Consider the following 26,215-nt stretch of genomic DNA (forward strand, 5'->3'; position numbering starts at 1 on the left):
AGAACATGGGAGGAATAAGTGAAAGACAGTAAATACAGGAGGAGGAAAGGAAGACGTTAATGGAAAGAAGAAGTTAATGACAGGAAGGAAGTGGCAAAAAAAACCAACAAGAGATCAGTGAGGAATATGGGAAGAACGACAGAGTGACAAAGAATGATGACGGAGGAAGAAATATCTTTTTTTCTACAAAAAAATCTGAAAAATTCACCACTTTTTAAATTTAAAAAAGTCATAAAAGCATGAACGGACAAAAGAATGTCAAAGGCAGCTAAAATAAAGAAGCAATATAAAGTCAAGCTAAAGATTTATCTTCACTCCAAACAAATCGAGTTGAATCTATTTTAAGAAAAACAAATACCGCTGTATTAAAACTTTCTCTACTTCTGCACTTCCCATCGACGTGCGACGCCACAAAGTGATGCACGCTCATGTGGAAACGAATGAAACTCGGCACGTCAGAAGAGCTGAAAGACAGTAGGATCCACTCGGCTCTAATTAAATTCAACTCCAGCTTTTTAATCATTTAAAGGAAAGCTTCACACGTCCATTTCTCACACTCTTTCCTGCAGCCAGACACATCTTTATATTGCCCTCATCCATCCGAGGAGTTAAAGAAAATGAAGCTAAAGTGCCTTTCTGTTTCTGCTCTCGCTCTCYGCTTGCACCGAAGCCATTTAAAGCTGATGAGGCTGCTCTTAGCTGCTGAGTTCAGTCTGTTATCGAAGACTCCTGAGGCTGAATAAATTAAGAGCCGTCTTCGTTTGGWTKGGGGGAGATTTAAATAGCGACRGTGTGCAAGCCCGTTGGTTTTATGTGGAATAATTGGACTAATTTAAAACTCCATAGGTTCTTATTGTTTTGCATCCTTTAAATGAATTTCTGMGAAATGGGTGAGCAAGGTGTGCAGAAAGAGGGGTGGGGGAATCCTCTTTTAATGCTGCTCCATAAGTAATGCTAATTGTAAATGATGTACCTTAATGTGCTCCTGGAGCTGSGCCTCATGCTGGCGGGACAGCTGCTCGTGCTGCCGCTGGAACTCAGCGATCAGGATCTGCCTCTGGATCTGCTGCTTCTGCTTCAGGGCCAGCAGCTCCTGCTGCAGCTGCTGCTCGCGCACCGAGGACGCCACCACACCGCCGCCGCCGCCACCACCGCCGCCGCCACCACCAGATCCTCCCAGGGAGCTGGGCGAGAGCTGGCCCGTCGGGGAGAGCGACGACACCTGCTGCTGCTGGTGGTGGTGATCCACACGCAGGTCCATGGGGATGGCAGCAGGGGGCAGACGCAGGGGCAGCGCAGAGTTAATGTCCACTGAAGAGGAGAGAAGAAGAGGAACGATCAGACAGGTGGAGAGATGGAGGGAGATAAAACAGATGGATGGATGGATAATCAAAGGTTTCTGCGATGACGTAAAGCCTTTCCCATTTCCTGCCTACTTCGTGTTGCCAGGTAGCTCCTACTCAGCGATTTCTTACTTCTTATCAAAACTGGGTGTGTGAGTGAAATTTAACTTATCTCTTCACAAACTGTGTCTAATCACAGGTAATTCCTGGTATAAGAAGAAAAATKACTGTTACCTTAAGGGCAAAGCTGGTTTGAATCAGCCTTTTTTTTCTCTTAATAAACAAAATCAGAATCAAAATTTAAAGTCCTGCACTAAAACCTGTATTACTGAGTATTTTATTAATACATCTCACACACAAAAAAAAGATGAGCTCCTGCAGGAGTGTTTTATATCAGCGAGGCCGAGTTTCCTAAATAGGATGCACTCATAACTTTGTGTCAACAACAGAAGCACATTCTGACGCCAAAGCAAGACAAGCGGAGCAGGATGAATAACCAAAACACGGCACAAGGTTAAAAGACACGCAAGCAGACATGTTCCTCTTCTTCTGCGTGTCGCCGTGTGTTTTCATACTTAGTGCAACTGCAAGGTTATGAAGCTGAGGGCGGATTAAATCAAAGCACTTCACGAGCACTATTTAATTAGTCTACCTCTTAGAAAAATGCCCAGAAGAGATTTTTTTTTTAAACTTTGAGATTTTCATTAATTAACACACGCACACACACAAGAAGTTTCCCATGTTTTTCATGCTCCTTCACTTTTACGGGAGCAATATACAATAATAAAAAAAAATGACTTGGCTATTTTAAGCAGCACATTAGATAGACTGCTTGTAAAACAAGAAAGCAATAAACGGATAACGGAGCTGTAAATCAGATCGTCGGATTAAAGCTCTTGGATTTAGTTGCCATTTCTGAGAAAAAAGTTGATCTTTAATGAGAGTCACAAATGTTGGTGAAGTAACACCAGTTCCAAGAGAGCTATCTTTAAACTTGGTAAAATCCTGATAAGATCTATTGGGAAGAAAAAGTGCTGTGCTGCTCTTCCACATGGCGCTCGCCGACCCATCCGACAAAGCCTGCATTGACCCTCCCCCCCACATCCCTTCACCCCTCTGCCCCAAAACCCCTGGCTCGGGGCACAGGAAGCCCACCAATCCGCCGGCTTCCTACCAATAAGTCTGGACAAACAGGAGCCGATTGGTCCGATTATTTGCCTACAATGTTTGCGGAAAGCCGGGGACACTTCACGTTAATGAATCGGCAAACAAAACATCAGCGGTGAGCTGAACTGACGAACGCTTTGAGTTGCTTTCTGCTTCTGCTGCGGGACGTTCCGTGTTTGATGCATCCCCCCCTCCTGAACATCACCAAACTGTAATTGCACATCCAAGCAGCTTTGCTACTGTTAAGGCCATATGGTGCCTGTACGCTGAAATGCTCGACTCTCACTGTGTGCAGCAGGTGAAATGCCACCCCCTCCCATGCGGTTATTGCAGGAGAACAGCGCAACAACATGCAACAGGGTCCTAAAGGACTGCAGTCATGTGGGGGGAGATTACAACACGTCTCATAGGCTGCTGCTGCTGGGACTAATTGAAAGGGAGCTTGCAAGACGCGGCCCTACGATCTGACACATGATGAGAAGATGAGAGAAAGGAGAGCTTTATAAGAAAAAAGGAGTTGTGTGAAACTGTGAATCGGTAGATTTTTCTTTTTTAAACCCTCTGACTCATTCAGTCTGTAGTAGCTTTTACCTGAATCTGCATGAGTCACTCTGTAGCTTAAGGTTGGGAACCAATGGCCGATCTCATGACTTTTAGGGTCAAAGGACATCACTTAAAAAAATTTTTAAAAAATGAAAATAAAGATCTGAAACTGTCAATTTTAGTTGACTTCTATAAAAGAAACTTTAAAACAAAAAGAACAGCTTTGAAGAGATGAGTCAAGTGGAATGTTTTGGTCAATTTTTGAGCATGTTATTTCTTTCTTCTGGATGTGAGCACAAATTAATTCTTTAAAATCGGAGTAGAAGCTATGTCACACTGTGTGCGAGACATATCTGTCGCTGTCAAGAAGGGATTTACTACCATAAAGAAAATGTAATTACTTGGATTTCAAATTTTAAACCGTCTTTAGTGCGGAAAAGATTTACGTTAGCGATGTTAGCTTTACTAAAAACAGTCTTCCAATATATTTCCAACAGAATGTAGCTTGAAGGTTTGCAAAAGATTCCCAACATTTCCAAATCCAGCATGTTTCACAACAGAGAAGTTGAACGTCTAAAAGGATTGAAACAGACACTTTATTAGTTGCTGAAGTCCTGCTCTCTCTCGCCTTCTCGCAGCCTAAACGAACCACAGACACATCTTAGCAGTTTATATAGCTTCTTCAACTAGTAATACGTTAGTGCTTCCCTTCCCTTATCTTCCACACTGCAGAGCGGCGTTCTCAATGCAACTTGGTAGAGTTTAAGAGTGATTTGCTCAAGATTAGGAAAAAGATCAGTTTTTGTTTGTTTTACTTTAAGGGTCAAAAGATGCAAATTTTGGGAAAACTTTGACCTGTTACCATCAATTATTTATCTTTAAGTTCTACAACTTTAGAAATGAGAACTCCATTTAAAATAATAATGTCTTTCTTGCTTTCTCACAGCCTGAATTAACATAAAACATGTCTCGACATATTTAGTTTTAAAACAGAGCTAACAATGACTTTTTTTCACTTCTTTGCACCATGGTAGGACGTTTTCAAATATCTGACTTTCCTTTCCAACAGGCCAGTTGCTGGTTAGAGCTGATCAAGCTTAAAGTTGTCCGATTTCAGTAGGCAGCAATTTTCCCGTTGCCTCTCCATTAAAGTCTAATATAGCTCCACCTGATTCTGCATGAGTCACTCTGCAGATTAAGGTTGCAAATCAATGCCTCATCTGAAGCCCTTTAGGGACAAACAGGTAGAAAAGCAAAGCAATCGGAAACATTGGTTCTGGGGACGACGGAAAAGCAGAAACGAGGAAGGATGAGTTAGACCTGCACTTGTCAGAGCTGCGCCGCAGCCTTCTCGGTTAATGTGAATCCATAACTCACTTTACCCCCTCCCCTTCCAATCCCCCCCCACCGGCACAAAATGTTCATGGGGTGGAGGGGGAGGTGTCTCTGAAACGATGCACTCATGCGGATCCGTAAACACACCTCGCTCGCTCCACCACCCTGGCGGCGCAAATTGCTCACCGGATGAAAAGCGGGAGCTACAGAAAGAAGTCAGTGGTGTCGTTACCCATCTTCGTTCTCTCCTCCTCACTGATGCACCCTCCTCCTCCTCCTCCTCCTCCTCTTCTGCTCTTCTTACTTCGGCGTGTTACGGGGGAATGACAGCAGTGCTCGTCTGACTTGTCCTCATGCTCTCTGTCTCTGTCGTCCCCTGCTCCGGTCTTAACCTGATGGGTGTCTCCCTCCCCTCCCGTCTCTCTCTCCTCCCCTCGTCCCCGGCTTGCCCAGTGGTGACATCACAGGGCAGTCTCAGGCATGCAGCCTGTTTATTCTGCAGCTTTTCCAGGAACCAGCGTCTCTCTCTCTCTCATACACACACACACGCACGCAGCACTCCCTCTCTTCACCCTTTCTACTCTTTTCGCCTTGCTCAACCCGCTCTCCCTGCTCCTAAGGCCGAGGAAATCCCTTTTTAGCCTCCTCCCCACACACTTCTCCCACTCACTTCACGCAGTTCCCATCCCAAACTCAAAATCACAACAAACGCCTCTCCCTTTTTTTTTGTTTTTTTCCCCCTCTTCTCTTGGTATTCCCGGCACAAAATTTGCCTGCATTTCCCTCCCCAAACAGATAAACAAGCAAAATGGATTCAGGGTGAAACGGAGGGGGGGGGTTTTCCCACTCCGTTCTATTCGCAGCGACACGCTTTTGTCAATCGGAGGTTTAAAAGCAGCTCAGACGGAAAGTTTTGCGCCTTCCTGTGTGACGCCCGACGAAGCTGTTGGTCTTCATAATAAACTGTGCAAAAAAAAAAAAAAAGAAGAGAGATCCCGCTTCTGATCTCTCCTGATTGTTCATCTGGGGCTTGGTCAGCATACTGTTTAAAGAAAGCACAAACTGTGTTAGGCTTAGCGACTCGCTGAGCAAACTGTGGGCCCGAAAACGTGGCCAGAAAAGTGCGATCAATCTTTCCCCATCCCGATGCGGCGGAGCTGCGAATGTAAGCTAACTTTCTCAGAGTCCTTTTTTACAAGTCAGCGCAGCCAGAATCGTTGCGGAGACAAAGCCAGGTCGAAAATAACGCTCTGAAGGGATGGTTGTGGATTTGTTTCTCTTTAAAACTGTCAGTGCTGCCTCAGAAGTAACCTGTAAAGCACAAGACGGCGCAGCATCTTTTGCATTTCTGTTGCAAAACGTCTCTCCAGGGTGGAATTGGTTGTGTTTTTCCACCCATGAGGTTAAATTTATATTATTTTACAACCTGGCAAAGATAATTTTTATTACCTTCCGTCTGCTGTCCTTTCTTTATTTTTTTTTTTTGAAACACTTTATTTGAAGGGGCGCCAACTTTGCATGATTTTGTAAATTATGATAATTGAATGCAAAGTTGGCATTTTTAATGGATTTTTAATGCAACTTTTAGAGCAACTTTGCATTAAAAGTGTCATTATTTACCGAATGACACTTCATGACAACTGTCAAACATTCATAAAGACTTGTTCATGTTCATGAGAGATGTTATGTCATGTTTATGACAGTGTCATGTCAGTCTTATGCACACCCCTTCAAATAAAGTGTTACCTTTATTTTATTTAACCACAACAGTAAGACCACATGCCAACAGATGGCCAAACCGAATCAAACAGCCGGAAATCTTATTTTGCCCAATCGACGATCAACAAGCCTTTAAACAACAACAACAAACAACAACAAACTCCACTGGCTGCGCACTGGCGGAGTTTGGGCTCTAATAGCCAAGAGAGAAGCTCCTGGGAACGTCCCGGCTGCTGCTCAGAAAAGATCCGCTTTGATACGGGCCCCCGTCGTCGCCGCGCGCTGACGTCAAGCGAGTTCCTCCGTTTACTGATGCATGTGGGATAAAGGATAATGTGAGGGGCCTTCGCTGCCAAAACCAAAACAGAGACGGCGTCTCGAGGGAGAGCCGCAGGAGCTTCCAGGGAGCCTTTGCGCAACGAAGCCAGTGTACCTGTTTGACAGCTGGGTTCGGTTTCAGTTTGACGGATCTAAATAAAGGCTATCCCTTTGATCTGCGGCCTGATTTAGCTCAGACTTGTCAGCAGAAAGCACACATTTCAGTTTTAATCGGAGCTTCCTGCCGGCGTAACCAAGATATTCTTTCTCGCTTTCATTTTGGGTCCACAATAAGACTGCGAGTGTTCTTAAAGGGCCGTTTGCTCCGGAATGTATTGATAAAACCCTATTACAAATTGTTAAAAGGGTGGTATCGTGCAAAATCAACTTTTTTTTTTTTTAGCTTTACCTCCTGTTATAATGTTAGTTCCTCATCAAAAACAGACCTGGAGTGTTGCTTTGATTCTTTAATCCTTTTATCTCCAACGAAACCATTCAGCAGTACAAAACACCTGGGAGTTACGAGGGGGGGGCTAGCCTCGCCTTTAAGGCGCAGCTCAACCTCAAAGCTACAGCTTTCAAGCTTCTGAACTTCACTCACTCCTTCAGACTAGTCAGCAGCAATTAGCAAACACCTGGTGGAACTGAACATCAGCTGAGCTCTTTATAGGAGCTACTGCTCAGTGCAAAGCTGGTAAAAAAAAAACGTTGTTGAATAGTCATGTTGTGATGACTTCCTGAAGGCGGAGCTTCTGAAAGAGCTTTTTTAAAGAGACAGAAGCCCAATGGCAAGGTGTTGAAATACAAAATTAAATTTCTTTAAAGTGATATTTGATATAGACAGCGTTTCTATAACTGGATGTAACTTTGTTGTGCTATGAAATGATACTACATGCTTGCAAAATACAATAGCACTCTCTAAAAATTGTAATAAATAGCCATGCCTGTGATCAACAAGTACTTATTAAAATGATATAATAATGAACATCTTTTCAGTCCCTTGAGGATTTTTTTGCTTGCGATCTTTTTTTTTTTTTTGCAATAAATATCACTGATTTGTGGTGCTAATTTAGAAATAATTGCAAGAAATTTTGCCATATTTGCACCTATGTTTGACGGTTAATATACCTTTTTGTTACTCGCCATATCAATCACCAATTAGGTCCATCAAAATAAACAATAAATCAATTAATCGCATGATAAATTAAAACAAGCTCAATGATTTCCATTTGCATGATGCATGTTTTTCTCTTTTCTCTCTCTCTTTCTACCAAAAACTGGATGACAAATGTCTTCCGTCTGCTGCTTTGGTGTCAGCTGGCCTCTTTTCATTTGTCGTTTCTGTTGTTTTATTTATTTCTTTTTTGGATATTTAAAATGTCTTCAAGTTCCAGTGTTAAATGTCCATTAGAATTTAAAGTTTACTAATACTTGAGAATCTGTTCTGTCATCATTAGGACATTACCATTGTAGTACTTGAAAATTGTTTCAAAAAGACGATATTATCGTTTATCGCAAATAACTTTCTTGGATAATTTATCGTCCAGCAAAATTTGCTATTATGACAGGTTTAGCTAGCATCACTAAAACCAAATGTGGAAACAACAAACTCAATTATGCATTAGTGCAACAAAAGAGTGAATTTTGGAGATGACGGAAACATAAAAATTTGAGAGACTGATTGATGTAATTTGCCAGTGTGCAGATAAAAACAACTTTGATTTAATAAAATATCACCTTGAAGGTTCTGTTTATGCATTTCTTTGGAGTCTATAGGGCCACATTAAAAGCTATGGTGGTCCAGATTTGGCCCCTGAGCCTTGAGTTTGACACACTTGATTAAAAGCATCAAAACTAAGAACTTCCACCATGACAGGAGCCGTTTCTAACCAACCATTTTGGGACGAGCGCGCAATCTCCGACTCGTCGACGCCTTAACGATTGTCAGGCGACGTCTCTGCAGCGGAGCTCTGTAGCAAGAAGGAAGGAGGCAGGAATGGGAGCAGGACCTGGAGGCGTCGGTCCCTCTCGGCCTCTGCAGCAGGGCTTTAATGGAGCGTGTCACAGCTCGCTGTCCGGGCTGACGCAGGAGGAAGAGGAGGAGGCAGAGGGCGCCACCTGAACGCACAGCGGTAAACCTGCTCTCCCTAAAGTCAGCCGCACTGGAGACGCATTCATCGCATGGGAGCTTCCTGGCAGACGGTCACGAGCTCCCAGCTGCCGCACATCCGACGTGTCTGATGCTCTTAAAACAATCTGTGCTGCTTTGTGCGAAACCCAAACTCAGGTGTTTACTTTTGACTGGTGTAACTCCCAGCAGGTGCAGCGACCGCAGCTTTGCATTCCAGAAACAGGATGCCGTTGGTCCGGACACCGGCATCCGATTACCGGACGAGTGCAACCACGAAGGCATCGGCACGTTTTTTTAAAATAATTTTAATGTCGTTGTTTTTTCTTTATAAACTATTTATTGCTTCAAAGTGTCATGGCAAGGGAGACGGCTCAACAACAATTCACTAAGTCAATGATCCTTTTCTGGACTTTTTCAGCCAAAGTATAAATGCAAAGGTTCAGTTTTAACTTATGACTTTTAAACGTGGATGGATGGATGGAAAAATTTTTCCTTCTTCTCTTCTCTATTCCTTCCCAAACCAGGAAAACTCTTCACCCTACATTTTCCCGCCTGTGTGAGATTTAAAAGAAAAAAACAAAACGCTCTCGGGTCACAACACGGAAACCTCGGCAGCTCCGTATCCAAGACAACAGCTTTCCAGAATATCCGATGAAGACGCTCCGGTGGATTTCAATATTTCATCACCCTAGCCAGAGGCGTGTAGAAAACAAGCCGGTCTACTGCTGATCCCAGAGCCCGGATTTATGAATCAGACTCTCCTCTGGCTGAAAAAAAAAAATGAAGCCCATTAGCCCCCCCCCCTTATTTTACACTAAAAGGCGACAGTGGCTGCAGGAAAAAGTCGCCTCCGTTTGTTTTGAGACCAAAAACTAAGTCAGGAACTTGCAGCAAAACACACCAGCAACCTGCACAATAGCTTGTTTTGCTGTGTATGTTGGCAGTTTTCGGCGTTCCGGATTTTCATTCAGCAAAATGGCACGGGGAGATAACCAACTGCATAAATAAAACACACGAGGAGTCTGTTGGAGGAGTTACAGCGTCGGGAAAATGGGAGATGTTTTGTTTTTTTGCACATTAATAGTGGAATCACATCCAAACACAGACATGCACACACACACACACACACAGAGGGATTAGGGATCGTCCAACCTGTTGGGATGTGGTTGAGCACCGACGTCTTGAGGACCTCGAGCGACTGCTCCTTCCCCAGGATTCCCTCTGTGGGAGAAAGAGAACATTCTGCTTCAAATATGGTCCGCAGCATCGAGACAAGGGGGGGAAGGGGGCTGGTTGCCGGCGACGACGCGACTGCTTTAAAAAAAACAAAACAAAAAAAAAACAGAGAAAACAAGGGGGGGCTTCAGGTCATCCGAACGGCTGGGAGCACGTGCCGCGGCGCCGACGCTGCTGCTGCTGCTGCAGCCTGATCCATGAGCGGCGAGGAAGAAGAAGGAAGAGGAGGGCGGAGGAGGGAGGGAGGAAGGGGTGGATGCTTTGGACCGGAGCGGAGCGCTCAGATAAGCTTCGATTCTGAGGGATGCTGAGCGCGCTCATCAGCACCCGTGTGTCGGTTTTGGTGTGTGCTTGATAGCGCTTGTGCTCAGCATAGCAAATGTGGCTAACGGCGGCGGCGGAGGAGAGAGGGATGGAGAGGACCGGGGAAGGGAGGGGAGGGGAGAGGGGAGGTAAAAATAGCTCACCCTTTTGTGTATAACAGCACATGCAGAGCACGCACGGCGCACACGCATACACACACAAAAGAGGTGTGTGTGCGCGCGCGTGTGATTGCATGCATGCTTGTCCGTGTGTGTAGGCTGTAATTATAGTGGCAACATGAAAAGGCTTTTGTAGCTGCTGAGCCCTGGGAAGACATGGCTATAAAAAGCAGAGCGACACGGAGGATGAGGATGAGGAGGAGGATGCATCAGGGATAGAGGGGAGGAAGAGGTAAGAGGAGGGGTGGAGACGGGGGGAATGGAGCAAAACAAAAAATCACAATGAAAATGGATATTTTTAGTAACCACAAGCACCTGTTTCATATGTATTCCGATCACAGACGTCTGAGGGGCGCAAACGTGCAACTACTCCTTTTGGATTGGAGGTAAAAATAAATAAATAAATAAAAAACATGTGAAACCCCCTCTGGAGGATTAAAAGAGCGGAAAACAGGCGGCTGGCCTCTCCGTCTATTTCTGGAACTCTCTCTGGAATAGCCTCGCACATACACGGGCTTAATTAGCTGCGAAGCTGGAGGATGCGTTTTCGGTGCGGATTGTGCGGCACCCTCGCACAAGCGTTTTTTTTTTTTTTGGCCTAGTTGACGCAACCCCCCCCACACACCCACACCCCCCCAAATCCTGCAGACGCGGTGCATCCAGAACGCACAGGTGAACCCTTCAGTACCAGTCTGGCCGGCTCTGGGTTTTTTATTTATTTATTTATTGGATTTTCTTTTGCAAAGGAAATGAGGTGCACCCGCATGCGATGACACCTGTGGCTTTGGAGTAAATCCACCCTGCTTTTATTTTTGCACAACTTGCGTCTCGCGCTCAGGCGGAGGATGGATGCGTTTGCATGCGGCTGGCTGGAGGAAGCGGATTGGCTTTCGGTGCAAACCGCGCGGTTGCAGATAAGAGCTGTTTGCACACGGATGGGAGGATCCGTTTCACGTTCTGCCAGGTTGCAGCCTCAGGCTTCAATGGATTTGATTGGACAGATTATGTGATAGAACAGAAAAATCTGAAGTATTTTTTAGTCTAGTTTCTACTGCAAATATTTTAGTCCACTTGAAAAAAAAAGCAAAAGCTTACAGGTATCTTTTCAGGAAGATAAGTTGATTTAAATCCTTAATCCTGGGTAGAAAAAGAGCTAGTGAAATAATATGGCAGTGGGACTAGTGGTTTTTCATCAATACTATGGAGTTATTAACTTCAAAAAAGCTCCTGATAAGTTATTTGCAAGTTATTTTTGTCTTATGTTAAGTCTACTAACATATTAGCAGGAGAAACTAGACAAAAATACTTCGTTTTTTTTGTCAGTTTTGCAATGATGTTAAACGTTGTATCACAAGCGATTTTGTGTTTTTTTGCAATTTGCATTCGTCCCAAAAAGGTTTTCTCATCTAGACAGTTTTTGCCCATTCTTCTTTGCAAGGCAGCACTGATTGGATGCAAAGCGCACGAGAACATTAGATTTATGTCTGAACTTTGACTGGGCCGCACAAGTGTATGAATATAGTTTGCTCCAAACCAATAAACCGATCCGTTGTGGCGTTTTTGTGCTTAGCGTGGAATTGAGCATCAAGGCTTGGTGGTATAGTCGATTAATTTAGCTCCATCCATCTCATTATCAAGTGTTAACAGTTTTTCTGTCCCCTGCTAAAGAAATCATCTCCCACAGCATGACCCTGCGACCGCCATGATTCAAGGTTAGCTTCCTTGCAAACTCCCTCCCCAAAGTGTCCATAACAACGAGTCGTGCTCCTGAGCCTTCATGGTGATCTCTAACAGACCTGAAACAAAGCTGGAATATTTGGCTGCTTTTTATTGAGGAGTATTGAGCTGTGAATACAAAAAAAAAAGTTATTTAAAAACCGTGTCGCTCCACTTTGCACTACTTTGTATCGGTCTGTTTGCTGGTCAAAATCCCAGTGAAGTCCGCCGGCGTCCGCGGCCGCAGCAAAGCAAAAAACGTGGGGGACTCTCCGGGGTGCGAATAGTTTCGTAGCAGACTGAAAACAAAGCCGGAAAACAGCACAAACAAGAGAAGACGGAACCCACAACAACAAGCCCCATCAATCTTAAACGCAGCCTAGTTCTCCAGCAGCTCCCCTCCTCCTCTCTTATCTTTCTCCCACTCCTTCTCTCATTCCTCCTATCTTCTGGCTCCCAGTGGGGAAGCATTGGGAAGACGGGAAGCTAAAAATAGCCTCCGCTACCCTCGGGCGGAGAGTCAGTCATCCCAACCTAATGCAGCTACCCCCCACCCCCACACTCCGTCAAAAACATGCTTTCTTATGATGAGCAGGGAGAACAAGGGGGTGTGGGGGGACGGGACTTGACCCGGTCTCTGCTTGGCCTTGTTGAAAGAGGCCTTTGTTACGCAGCAGGAATGAGAATGAGACGTCTGTCCACGGCAGCGCAGCGTTTACAAAGAGGGACGGGGGGGAACGGAGAAAGGGAGGAAGGAAGGATGCTCCGGCCTCATTACATTCAGCGCACTTCCGTTCTGGCTGCTTCGTCCAGGGTGACTCCGGCGAGGCAAGGTGAAACCAGACAGGAACAATACGATTAATCAAACACGCCTCTCCTTGAAGAACGCTTTTCCTCTGGGGGCGCAAAACTCGCTTCCCGAGGGCACCGCCTGACGTCATGGCGACTGATAAAGGAGAATGGGTGACCCCCGCGTGAGCCTCCGCCAGTTTGCGTTCGGAAGGAAGCGACGGTCTGACCCAGGTTTCATACTGGGGAGAAAAAAACAAAACAAAAATAAAAACAAAAAACACCAGTGATGCAATTTGCCGTTTCACTGTGTCTCTCTGTGAAAGCCTGCGTTTGATATAAAGTGAAAAAGAAAAAAAAAATGTAACTGGAAATCAGTAATTACACTACAGAGGCATCTGCTGCGCGTCGGCTGCAGAGGAGAAGTTCAAGCAAAACTAGTAGAGACGCAAGCGTGCAGTTCAGATTTATGAATCTAATATGGCTGTGACATTTCAATAGGGGGGGGTTGTGTGAAATTTATAAGCACATTCATAATTTAAGCTGGCGAGAGTGTGGCGCTTTCATTTAAAAAGATGGAAATTTATGAGCTCAAGCGGGATTAGGTGAAACCCCCCTCTTAAACATCATCTTTTTCATTTGTTCATTGGAAGCCAAACATTTGCGCTGAAGTCTCCAAAATGCATCCAAACAATTTAATCTCGAGAGTTTTGTCTAAGATTTGAATTACTTTACTTATTCCCAAGCAGTTGAGGTAAAACGCAACTCAGTTATTAAGAAGTCGGACGCCATTTTCCCGCAAAGTAACGCCTTTAAAAGAAAAACTACCAACTGCGAGGTTGCAAATGTTAAAATAAATTGATGTATTTGCTGTATATTTCCCTTATTGGCACAAAAACCATGGAGAATTCCAGTTTCATCTGTCCCAGCTAATTGATAACAGTGCCAATTATTATAAAAAAGCCTTAAATTAGCATAAAAATTGCTCATATTTCTCCTTTTAAGATATTCCACAGTCACAACTATTGCCTCGGTGTCTTATGTGATTTAAATTAATATATTTTGTTTGGTATTTTTGCCAATTGTTCTCATAAATGTCAGCAATTAAGGGGAACGGCGACCAAGACATCCAATAGGCAGATTTCCCATCTGATATCTGCAATTATGTGCAGACCTTCAATTTAAGGAAAGGATATTTTAACTGATAAGCTTTGTTTTATATACTTAAAGAAAGGCAAAAATGTTCAAGGAAATAAGATTTGGTTTGTTTGAGTTGAACATCTTAACAGTTTTCTTTGAATGTTGTTGTGAAATATATCCAAAAATGGAAATTGTACAAATGTTTTTAAAGGATGCAAGATATTACTTCAGATTTTTACTTTAATCTCATACCTTAAAACTTAGTGAAACGCAAAGGAGGGTCTGATTGCCTCCAGATTATTTTGGTTGTTTTTAAACAGCTGTTTATTTGCAGAGCTGATAAAGTCACTAGAAACCCAACTTTACTACTGTAGAAGCTTTTCTTTAAATCTTTTAATCAAATGATTGGAAATTAATTTTAAAAAAAACCTAGCTAGCTTTTTCTAGTCTTATTCTGAAAAATCTCTTACTTCTTCCACTTCTTAAAAATAGCAATCACAGTTTGTGATTGATATATAAATCACAAACTGTTTTCAAAGCAACGGCTTTTTTTTTTTTTATTCATCATCTCGTTTTTGTCTGCAGAGCACCTCGTATAAATAGCTCATATTTGCTCAGTTGATTTTCTAATGAGCATCCGAGATAATACCACAAATGGTTGCTAGGAGACCTGTGATGCAACTGCAAAAAAACTCACTGTAGCTGGGCCTAATGCCTTACAACAACAAACGCCCACGCTATCGCAGTTGCTCATAGTGGCCCTGCACCTACTATCCACTCAGAGTAACAGGTGCAACATTTAATATCCGTCTCAACTTTCGCTTTTTTTCTCTCTCTCTTTTCCCTCCGCCGTCCCCGGTTTTCTACTAAAGATCATCTTTAATCTGCTTGCGTAACTTCAGCATCTGCCTGCTGGACGGGGCAGACGTTCGTACTTTGCGTCCACCGCTGCATGCAGCACCATGTCAAAAGGCACGGGGAAGGGGTTCCGGGGAAGCGGTGTAAACTATAATTGCCGCCGACAGCTCGCTGGCAGAACACAGTGTATCCCGTTTCTCGGCTGGGTCGAGACAAAAGACACGGGGACAAAGGACGCGTCCTGCTGCTTTCATTAGCTCATGTTCACTCTCTGCTGTCTTTGTCCCGACACCAATTAAAAACAAGGCTTTTCTAATGATTTAAGGTTGAAATGCCATGATTAGGTGTTTGTTTTTGGGAGGCGGGGTGGGGGTAGGAGGCCGTGTCTCACTTGCACAAGGACAAAGTGGGGCTTGTGCACGCCGTTTGGACAAGAGACCCCCTGGGTTTGTCCTCTGATGGACGCTTGATCGTGTTCAGCCAAGTCGGTGGCACATGGGAGGACGGAGCGGACAAACTGTCTGACTGGCTGGAAACTCCTCTCTCTGGGAGAGAGAGGGAGTGAGAGAGAGGGTGCGGCATTGTGGGAACACGCCGCAGAGTATTTTGCAACCATTTTTTTTTTTTTTTTTTGTAATTTGGCTTTTAAGAGACAGAAACAACATGTCTCCACAAGTGAACAAGCTGAGAAACGTGATAGTCAGGGTAGAAATTACCCACCGCGAGGCGTGTGCACCTACCACGGCGGCGGCTACCACACACCGAAACAAAAAAAAAGGCCAGAGTTTGTGTCATGCATGCCCTCGTCCTCCGTTTTTAGCAGCAAAGCGCTCGATGAAGGGGAGAATCAACACGATGGGGGGTGGGGGGTGGGGGGGAGAGGAGGAGAGGGAAGAGAACCAAAAATAATGATTGTTTTGTGCACCACATGCGCACGTGCTCATATCTGGTGTGCATGCTGCTAAAAATAGACTCAGGGATAAGCCGGGCCCTTTTTATTGCAGTGAAAGCTTTTAACCCGTTCGGCCCCGGATTCCGCCGGCCTGATGTGTGATCGCACGCAGCTGCAGGAGGGGATGAAGAGCGGGGTGGGGGGTGTGGGGGGAGGGGTCAGTGAAAGGTGCCAAAGTGGAAAAAAAGGGATGAGAGAACCGTTGTTTTTAAAGGAAAAAAAAAACATACAAAAATTCCATCTAACTTTCCATTTCTCGAAACGTTTCCTCATTTTTGCAGTAAATTTTTGTGATAGACCAACAAAAAGTTGTGCTTTATTGTGGTTATCCTAGGTACGATGGCAAATATTACAACAATGTTGTCGTTTTGAGACATTATCTTTAAGTAATATTCTGATAATGACATAAGTTTGCCCTCTCAAAAAACAATAAACTTTTATTTTGTTACAGAACACTACGCACCAGAACTGGAAGATATGCTTAGGGTTGGAGTGGAACAGAGCTCTGAGAGATGTTGTATCATTTTATTTTAGTGTATTGTAAAGGACGTTTTACTCATAATAACACACTACCCTGTGTTGGTCTACCACATAAAATCCTATCAAAACACACCGATGTTTGTGTTTGTAGTGTGAAAAAATGTGATAAAGTGGGTGTGAATACTTTTGCAAGATGCTGTCGCTGTGGAAAAGCTCTCATCCTCCAGCCTCAGACCGTTCTCTAAATCTCCGCACCGCTACCTAATAGTATCTGGCAGGTGTAATAAAAAGCAAATCCATAATATAGATGTATAGCCATCTGGAGATCTGTGTGCATACTGTATTGCGATGTTTGTCAAAGATGTGAGTAAGATCCAAAAACAGTACCGATGATGGATAGAAAGAGGGGGGGGAAAGAGAGAGAGAGAGAAAAATGTGGCATCAAATTATTCTTGAGAGATTAGGGAGTGAAGCAGCTGGCTGCCAAAAACGACAATATAATACTTTTCAAATAAAAATGAAAGCTAATAAATCTTTCTATCCCCCCCGCCACAGCGAGACGGCATCATCCAAGATTGCCAGGCTCCGGCGTTTCGGTTTGGGAGTTTTATTAGCGCGTGCCCTGATAAACCTACAAGATTAACATTTGGTCACGACAGTAATTACATGGAAATTATTAAGACACGCCTCGTCTTTCTTTAACAAGTGTATAAAGGGAGACCCGTAAGGTGAGCCGCGGCGCTTCCCTCGGGTCGGCGCTTCCTCACCAGGAGGGAAAAATCCCCCCACGCAAGGGTAAGAGCGTGCGTTAGTGTCGCCGGTTTGCCTGGAAGACGGTTTTACGTCAGCAGCGGTCCCTCTGCGTTTCTGAGAAAAGTCCCCGCTGACCAAATGGTAAGAGTTGTCTAACAGTTGCACACACACCAGGAAGCTGCTTAATTATCTTATCCCAATTAACTGACGAGACCAACTTTTACAGCCGCTGAAAGCTTGTTTCACTCCTTCAGTCCGTTTCCTTGGTTTTCCCTTCTCCTCTTCCCCCAACAGTCACCAATTACTACACCTCTTCTACCTTTTTGTGATTTCTATTCTCGGCATAAACAGCAGAAATGCTCCCCGACTTTGTTCTCGGTCAGACGCATGTGCTGCAGGTTGTCCCTGGTCTTGCCACAGCAGGTTTCGGTCTCTGTGTTGTCAGGCCTGGATTCCTGTTATTTTTAACAGCCTGCCTCCAGGGGTGTTTGCTTTGGTTCAAATTAAATGAAAGTTTATTCATTACGCCGCCTCCCTGCCTCCTGCCTGTCAGCCGGCGCTCGGCTCCACGTCACACCGGTGAAATCTGAGCATGTGAGAAATAATGATAATAGTAAAAAAAGAAAAACTATATTTCCTTACTCATAAGGAGCAAACATGCATATAAAACCGGTTTTACGTGTAAATCTTACAGTTTAAGTGCAAACTTTATGGATTAAGAGGACCGAAAATGTTGCTGTAAATCAAACTTTCTTCAGCCAAGTACTTAATTAGGCTTGTTTACTGATCTGCAGCAGACTATTTATTTTACCAATGAGTGCGGTAAGGTGGAGGGTGTTGCCAACATTGGTTTCAAAACAGCGGGTCATAAAAAAAGAGAGGGGGGGAGCAATTATTTTATTGCCCTTATAGAGGGAAAATAATCCTACACAGTTCACCGCCAGCTTGAGATTTGAAGAGAAAGCTCTCAGTCGCTGCCATGTCAACGGAAGAACTTTAAAGTGCAGGAGCAGTAAAAAAAAAAAGAAGTGATTTTACAATCATTAATGCTGTGCTACTAGACACTCTATTGGCTGGTGCCTCCAAGCTGCTTTTCTCATCTTTTATTTGGGATAATTACTTGGGATTTAATGTAAAACAACCAATGTATAAGCATATTTGCAAAGAACACTTATGGACACTACATAAATAACTGATGTATAAATGTTGGTACCACGAGTACTGGTGAACATAGCATGGCTGTGAGTCATCTGAGGTCCTGAAATGATAGATTTCATCAATCTAGGAGTTCAAAAGTTAAAATCATCCAGACAGCAGAGAGAGAAAGAGTTGTTTTTTCTTTTTACTGCTTTGATCAGAGCTGGGCAGCGTACCCAAAAGTACTCAAATAAGAGCAGAAATACTTTGTAATAAAATCATTACTATTATTACATTATTGCGTTGTAAAAAGTACAGCGCAATAAAAATACTCCTAAAACTAAATTTTCAACAACAAAAAAGTTACTCAAGTAAATGTTACTAATTACTTCCCAACTCTTGCTTTAATGCTTGCAAACTACTCAACATTCAAACTACTGTGCTAACAATAGTGAGACTTCAACCCTGACTGTTGCATTGCAAATGAAAACATTGTCTTACCAAAGCTGGTTTGGTGGAGTTAAAACTAGAGAATTACATCAAACCAGAGTCTGAAGGTATCGCCTGTGCTATAAAGCAAGCAGCTTTTCTAAGCTGTAAATATGTAAGTTGCTTAAAATGTCTAAACCCAAGAGAGAACAATTTAATCTCGGCTGGCACTAAATCATCTGGTGCTCCTTGTTAATGTTTATTTTAGACCACTGTATATTCCTGGCTGATTTGTGTTGTTGCTATATAAACCTAGAAACTGGTACTTGTAACCTAGATACAGCAGAGCCTTCGAGGAAAGGAGCACTGTGTCAAGTTCGCCAGTTCAGAGCCGTAAATGGCACTCACGCCCACGCAGGCCCGAGCACAATAAAGCGGTAAAAAATCTAATCTGAACGCGGTTTATGTCCCGCTGCAGCTTGATAACGTTCGAGGAACGCATTAATCTTTAATTTTCTTCCCTTCCCTCTCCCCGCCCACACCCCCCACATGCAAAGATTTAAAGTTCAACCCTTCCATTCACAAATACGGTCCATGGGAGCTACTTAGCAGCTACTCACAGGCCTCACGCTGAGTGTGTGACTCATACGCGGGCCCAGCTTGTACTCCAGCGGTACACCATGCAGCCTTTCCTGGAAAGCCAGCTCACTTCTGACTAAAGCAAATCACTGGCAGCTAATGGCATCACCTTCCCTCTTTAGTGGAGGGTCTGCTCTGACACCTGAGGGTTGCTCTCTTTGAATCCTGATTTTCATGTTAGCTCGCTTTTGCATGCATCGTTTTCACAATCAAAATGTGTGGTGGAGCTGCTTTTTCTTCCATGTTTTTCTTTTTTCTTTTTGCTAATACCCCACCTGGCAGAATCTCCATTTCGTCTGCGCTGCAGAAATTTACATCTACTATTTGTGGTTTGCTCTGCATAGCAAACAAATATTGCAAAGACTCTTTCCTTGTGGAGACGGGGCCAAAAACGATGGCTGCCAACAGGAACTGATAAGTCTGGGAATGAGAGGAAACACCTACAGATGTAACTAGAGTTCAGTCGATTCTTAGTAAAGAACAATGAACAGCAAAAGAAACAGTTAAAAGTGTAACTGAGTCATAATCCGGTCAATCATTAACAACCAACTCAGACACACTCACTTTTTCAACTGTAAACGTAAGCTCCTGTTTGAGGAACGAGTCCAGTTCAATCTCACTCAGCAATATTGAGCCAGCTGGAAGGAGACGGTCATCATACACAGTGAAATAAGGCTTGTACAGTTATGGAAGGCCGCTCGGTGAAGAAGAAGCCACTGCTCCAAAAGAAACATCAAACACCAGATTACAGCTTTCTAGTGAACACAGGGACAGAGGCTTTTCTGTTTGGAGAAGTTCTGGGGTCTAACGGCGCTAAAACATGGTGTTTGACTGTTCAAGCCTAATAACATCATTCCTATAAGTGGCAGCATTATTTTGTTTCTGCAGCTTTTTTAAAGACCATTAAGACCATTGTGAATGAAATGTAAGGCCTGTAAAATTATACAAATATACAATAGACAATTGTAAATATATAAATCATAAGGGTTGGCAACAGTAGTGAGTCAAGGGTTAAACCAAACATCGTCCAGCCAAATGCAGATGAATTTCCACTTACCCATGATGGATGTAAAAAAGCTTGCTTTGCCCTTGATAACTAGGTAGCAAGGGTAAAGCAGGGTAAAGCTGGCTGGCTTGCAAATTTTACCCTTGTAATCTAAAAGAGCTAGCTAGATAGCTCTTTTAGAAGCAGGGCAAAGCTCGCTAGCTAGTGAGTTTTACCCTTTGCTGGGGTGAAAGAACTAGCTATGTAGCAAGGGTAAAGCAGGGTAAAGCTAGTTAGCTAGCAAGTTTTACCCTTTGCTAGCAAGAGTTTATTCGCTGGTAGCCGCCACTGCCTCGAGTCACAGAACAAAGTGAATTTAAGACCTATGAGTAACGTATAGCTAAATTTATTTATTTTTTAATTAATTTAAAACGTTTTAAGGATGAATGGACACTTTCTTGTAGGAATACTGCTACAGAAGAAACTGCACTCTTCAAAAATATAGATGGTGTTACAAAGAATAAAAATATTGAAGCAAAAATCTCTCAGAAGTTGAAGCTCAAATGACCCAACACATATGGGCAATTTAGTTGCTAAGTCTTTTGTGTTTGTCAACATCTGGTTACAAGCATTTTTGGGGGGTCATTTATCTGTCACAGGTTTATGCTCCAAATATAGCCTTTAGCTACTGCAATTCATCTTCAGCATGACATTTATCTAAACATTGATGTATACTTAGCATGTAAAACAAATGTCGTAGGCTAATATAAACAAAATATGTCTGTATACAGAGAAATCACTGCTTTATAAACACTGCGGGCCAACTAAAAGGTCTTATCGGCCTGACCCACTTTGTTCCCAGAAACGGTAACGCGACAAAACGTTTTACATTTCCCTTTTCTGGGAAAACGATTTATGGTAAATGATATTTAATCTAAATATCCCAACGCTTTTGTAATAAAGAAAATGAGTAAGTCCTGGTTAAAAAAAAAAAAAGAAGTGCCCTGCAGTAAGCTCATTTACAGATTACAGAAACGGCACATAAGCAGGCAGGCACGCTCAGAAACATCCAACAGAAAATGCAGCTAAAAGAGGGGAGGGATCAACACACACACGCAAACTCAAAGGGATTTAGGACGAGTTGTCAGTGTTCCTACAGATTTTCAATGTAGAAATTCCACTTTTCCAGATTCAACTTTCTAAAGGGTGGAAGAATGGAAGAACAAAAACAGAAAGAAGGAAGAAAAGACAAGAGCAAGCAGCAGTACACATAATTTTCTCACTCTTCTCTTTTCCCCATTCTTCTCCAGACTGGGAAAATCCTGAAATCAAAGTCCAGGTCTTTCCAGATTTCCCCGTTTCTGTGGATGAACGTGACCACAAAGTCTGATGTGTTCCTCTCTAAACACAGCGGACTGCTTACCCTGCGCTCCCTACTGTCTCACAACATCCCCGCCGCCGAAAAAGTAAGATATGGAAGACGCCTGACAAGTGCCTGGAGGTCACACTGTTGCACATTTCTCTGTCTTTGGATGTCTCCTGGCTGCCTCCTTTCGTCTCCCTGTGTGTGCACCAACATCCAACAAGTGCGTCTCCGAGCTGTCACTCAAAACGAGACAAGCAACACCTCAGATCGACGCCCACGCCTTGGCAGCTCTCAGAGGACCCGGATCGTCTCCTCCGGAGGCTTTTCGAACACGGCTGAGAGAAATATGAATCACCTCAACCCCCCCGCCCTGGGCACGTCTCCCCGGCCGCCGACGAAAGGATCGTTTTTGTTTTAGTCGGAGGTGAGCGAGCAAAGGGTTGGCAGGTGGATCCTGGATGCTGGGGAAGCAAAACTGTGGAGATAAGGCGTCGCGGAAGGCCAGCGTGGGAAATTAGAAGAGAGCTAAACGTTGTGTTTTGACAGCGCGCGGGGTCGTTTTCGCTTTTTTCTGTCAGCTGCCATGGTTCCAGGGCCGAGCTGAAGAGCGAAGCTTCCTGACCCGTCTTCACGGCAGGACGCCGATTCAAATTTCACTTTTTCTGTTCTCTCTTTTTTTTTTTTTTTTTACAGACATCGCATGAAGGGGAGGTGTTATTTCAGAACTTTTTGGACAAAAAAGCGAGAGCTGCAAGGGAACACGACAGAGGGGGTTTATTTTAAAAAGACGAGGTTTTTCTTACAGTTTTTTTTGTTACTTGGCGAGGCCTAGGGGTCTAATGTTACCTGTATTATTAGAGATGTAGGAACGAGACGCCTACAAACAAGAGATTTCATTTCACTTTCGGGCTTTAAAGGCCTTCCCGAGCGTGACTTTAATCAGAAAAGAAAATGCAGATTAAGATAAAACTGAGAGTATCTATGTAGAATAAGCTAATTATGATAAAAACATCTTCTTCCTCCTTTGTTAAATCAGGAAATTATTCATGTGGCATATTTTTAGGGAATATTAATTACTGCCAGACTGATAGAACTTGTCTGACAGCATGTGAACAGGAACACTTAACGCTCTGATCTAAAGAAATTCAGGAACAAATGAACAGTCCAAATGACGATTCAACATAAACTTTATAGAAACTGTTTAAAGGAGAAACACGTGACAAAGTGATTCATTCTGTGATTTTTTTAACATTTTAAATGGGTTCAAAACGATTCATCTGATTAATCGCGATAAATCAATTATTTAAATAATCAGCAACTAAATTAGTAACTGATTAATCGTGAACTGGAGTGCAGAGATTCATAAAAAGAAAATTTGCTGAAAGAACACACTCAGAGCTGTAGTTAAACCTACTCTATGAAAAATTATACATTTCGCACTGAAGATGAAAAATATATTTGTTTGTAAATATGTCCTACCCAGAATTCCTCAAGCAGCATAACAAAGTAATGATTAGTTTTATTTTTTTTTAAAGAATTTGTTTATCAACTTTTAATGTATTTCTAATACTGCATTTAAAAAGGGTTAAGTGGTTAAATGAAAAATCTGTAGAATTTCTTAATCCGATTAATCAATTAATCGTCAGAATAAATGATTTCAGGAATAATTGTCAGATGCTGCCATAACAGCATTTAAAAAATAACTATGATTTTGCTATTAAAGCACATAAATATGTGTAAAAAAACAAACAGTTTAGTACACCTGTGCTGACATGGATCCAGATAATCTGCCACATGCTGCACATATTAAACCTCGCTGGCAAACTGGCCGGTCTACAGGGAAAACATTTCACTCTCCAAGCTAACCGAACTGGTCCCAGTCGGTTCCTGCACACTTAAACAGAGCTCCAATGAGAGGAACTGATGCAACACTACTGTAACCGTGGACCAGCGCAGCGTTTCTGAGACGTGTCGCAGGAATTTTAAACATCAGCATCCTGATACTTTCCCTGCTGCCGAGTGCACATTTACTTACTGTCACTCCTCAGCTGTAAACCATAACATGTATTAGCAATGAATGCCTCAAAATATTGACTAGTATTTGAAAATGTGATCATTTGCAACACAGCGTCAAGTATTTCATCATCTCAGGTTGTTTGCGTTTCACCTTAAGAATACATTAGTTGGTCGCAGGTGAAGTCGTCGAGGTGAGTTTTTCTGTTTCCGCGGTGCGTTCAGGGGATGTTGGAACGCCGCGGGCGCTCACATCCCTCCAGGGAGACTTGACGGTTGCCTCGGTTGTGCTATTTAAACTGCACACGCTCCCAGGTGTGCAAAGCCGACACGCTGGACACCGCGTCAAGTGGTGCGGCAGCCGGCGAAAACCTCTTCGTCTGCCAGCGGGTCACGGAATCGTTCATCAGCTCACTAAAACGCGAGCCAAAGCTGCTGAACGGAAGCTTCATTAGCCTGCCAGGGAGTAAAGGAAGAGCCTCGCCTAATGAGACGATGCTGTGGACCTTCTATCACACTCCGGAGCTCATTCATATTGAATTGAGCCTATTAGCCGCCATAAGACCGGATTAAAATGTTTTATTGCGTTTTAGTGAGCGGCGATCTGTTTCTACCCGTAATCAAAACGTGGCGTTCAGCAGCGTGGCAGCCAAGTGCTCGTTACTCGATGTGCGATGGTTAACATTTAATCAGGGGGCTCAGAGGACCCCCATCAAATGTTAACCTACCCGAGAAGCGAGAGGCTTTTATTAACTCTGTTTTAATATATAGAGTCTCCTGCAAAAGTATTCCTACCCTCCATAAGAGTGAAACATGGCGGTGGCAGTATCATGCCGTGTGGATGATTTTCTTCATCGGGGACAGAAAATGTGATCAGAACTGATGGGAAGGTAACACTGGACATTAGAAGAATAAAAAAATAATAATTTCACATAAGAATCAAGATTCTCATTTGCTGTGATTCAGAATTGATGTAAAAATTCCCAAAATTAATTTGAAAAAAGTAAAAAAAGAAGTCAAAATTTTCTAACTATACGGGACGCCGCTGTGCAGTTGGTATGGGAACGTACGCAAACGCGGAAGACACCAAAACAAAGAGCAGAGTACAAAAATGAAAAAGGGAAAGAAACACGATTGAACCCGTCGTCGTTGAAGATAAAAATACGGACTTGTTTTGGTTTCCACCAAATGCTCGGTTTGTAAAATGAAAATTGAGCACCCCCGTAATATTTCTCGCTAAGACAGCCTCAACAAGAGAGTAAAAGAAAGGTGGCCAAAACAACCAAAACGGCACGAACATGATGCGATTTGGAACAACCCGAACCCATTTCTCATTCTGTTTCGCAAAGCAGACCAGAGTGGATCACGAGGATTCTTTACACACCTGCAGATTGAAGGAGAAATCATATGGTTCAAATTTAAAATCGATTATCAATCACTCCCGTCCTGCTGGGAGTCGTTTTTGTCTTGTGTCAAAATATTGTAATTGTCAGTGGGTTTAATTTCTAAAGCATTGCATTTCATTCTATTTACCACTTGACGGTACTAAATGCAGCCAGAGCTACAACAGAATGGCCTAGTCAAAGCCCAGACTTAGATCTACATGAGAATCTAGTGAAAGACTTTAAAAAATTATGTTCACAGATGCTCTCCATCTGGTCAGGTTGAGCTTGAGCTGTTTCTGGAAGAAGAATGGGCAAATATTTCCGCTCATGCATATTTAATCTAATAAAAAGTATATTTAAATTTGAGATGAGATGGTGTGGGGGGTTACATTATATGTTAAAAACAATAAGGTTAACAATAAAAAAAACTTTTAAAAATGTCGTAAAAAAAAATCACCAAAAGAACTGAAAAGTCTTACCTTGGTGGCTGTTTGATGTCATCTCTGTCAGGTTGGTTCCCACACAGTTCACCGAATCGAGCAGCCGGCTCGTTGTGTTTATGTGTGTGTGTGTTTGTGTGCTGCAGAACAGATGTGAACGTGCGTGTGTGTGTGTGTGTGTGTATGTAATGCAAGTATTATTCACTGGGAGGCCGTTATCCTGCCAAAACTAAGGGCGTCTGGGAGTGTCCGCTTAAATGCAAGCTCGGGCTGATCCAACGCTCCGGACGGTCGAACAGGAAACTGGAAGCAGGCGTCCAGCAGCGGCAGCAGCCAATCTCCATTAGCCTAATGATGTGGCTACTGCACTTAAAGAGGCAGCGCGCTGTCTAGCATCGGCATCAACCTAGGAGACGGGACAGAAAGGACAGCGTCGTTAAAGCTTCTTTAAAAACAGTCGGAACTTTCCTGCTGTAAACAGAAGGAATCGGCGGCGAACATTCTCCGTTTTCCGTCGGGTTATTTTCGTAAAATCTGCATCAAACGCGAAGCCTCTGCTGATTTAGAGGAGAGTTAAAGGAGAGGAAGAGTTTGGTTATGCTTACTGATTGAAAAATGTTTCCTAAAATATTCAGAGCAAAATGGCAAGAAAGTGTGAAAGGGGGGAAAAGGCATAATGTGGCACTTTTCTGCTGATCAAATTGAACCTTTACTTCTCAACGTGAGTTTTAAAAAAGTAGAAAATGTGACTCTGGGTCATTTTGCCCCTTCACCAATTTGTACCTCTCACTCATGTAACACCAAGTCAGTTTGTTTCTCTTTTTAGTTAAACACTTTGAAGAATTATGGAGAATTATGG

The 26,215-nt window shown here is 43.2% G+C and overlaps 1 protein-coding gene across 4 annotated transcripts in view; it reads right to left on the reverse strand.

Annotated features, from left to right (window-relative positions):
• The window catches only part of LOC103474702 (histone deacetylase 4-like), a 72,793-nt gene that overhangs the window by 31,481 nt on the left and 15,097 nt on the right, over positions 1 to 26,215 (reverse strand). For 2 of the 4 annotated variants that reach the window (XM_017310944.1, XM_017310946.1), the window contains exons 2-4: positions 25,396 to 25,762; positions 9,709 to 9,777; positions 974 to 1,311 (exon numbers count right to left, since the gene is read on the reverse strand). In XM_017310944.1, the coding sequence (XP_017166433.1) occupies positions 974 to 1,311; positions 9,709 to 9,777; positions 25,396 to 25,417 (429 nt within the window). In that variant the 5' untranslated portion in view covers positions 25,418 to 25,762. Of the gene's footprint in view, positions 1 to 973; positions 1,312 to 9,708; positions 10,490 to 25,395; positions 25,763 to 26,215 lie in introns of those variants that run through there. The other 2 variants (XM_017310938.1, XM_008425848.2) reach the window with 2 other exon arrangements.

The sequence above is a fragment of the Poecilia reticulata genome, linkage group LG2, assembly GCF_000633615.1.
Source record: "Poecilia reticulata strain Guanapo linkage group LG2, Guppy_female_1.0+MT, whole genome shotgun sequence".
Taxonomy (NCBI): domain Eukaryota; kingdom Metazoa; phylum Chordata; class Actinopteri; order Cyprinodontiformes; family Poeciliidae; genus Poecilia; species Poecilia reticulata.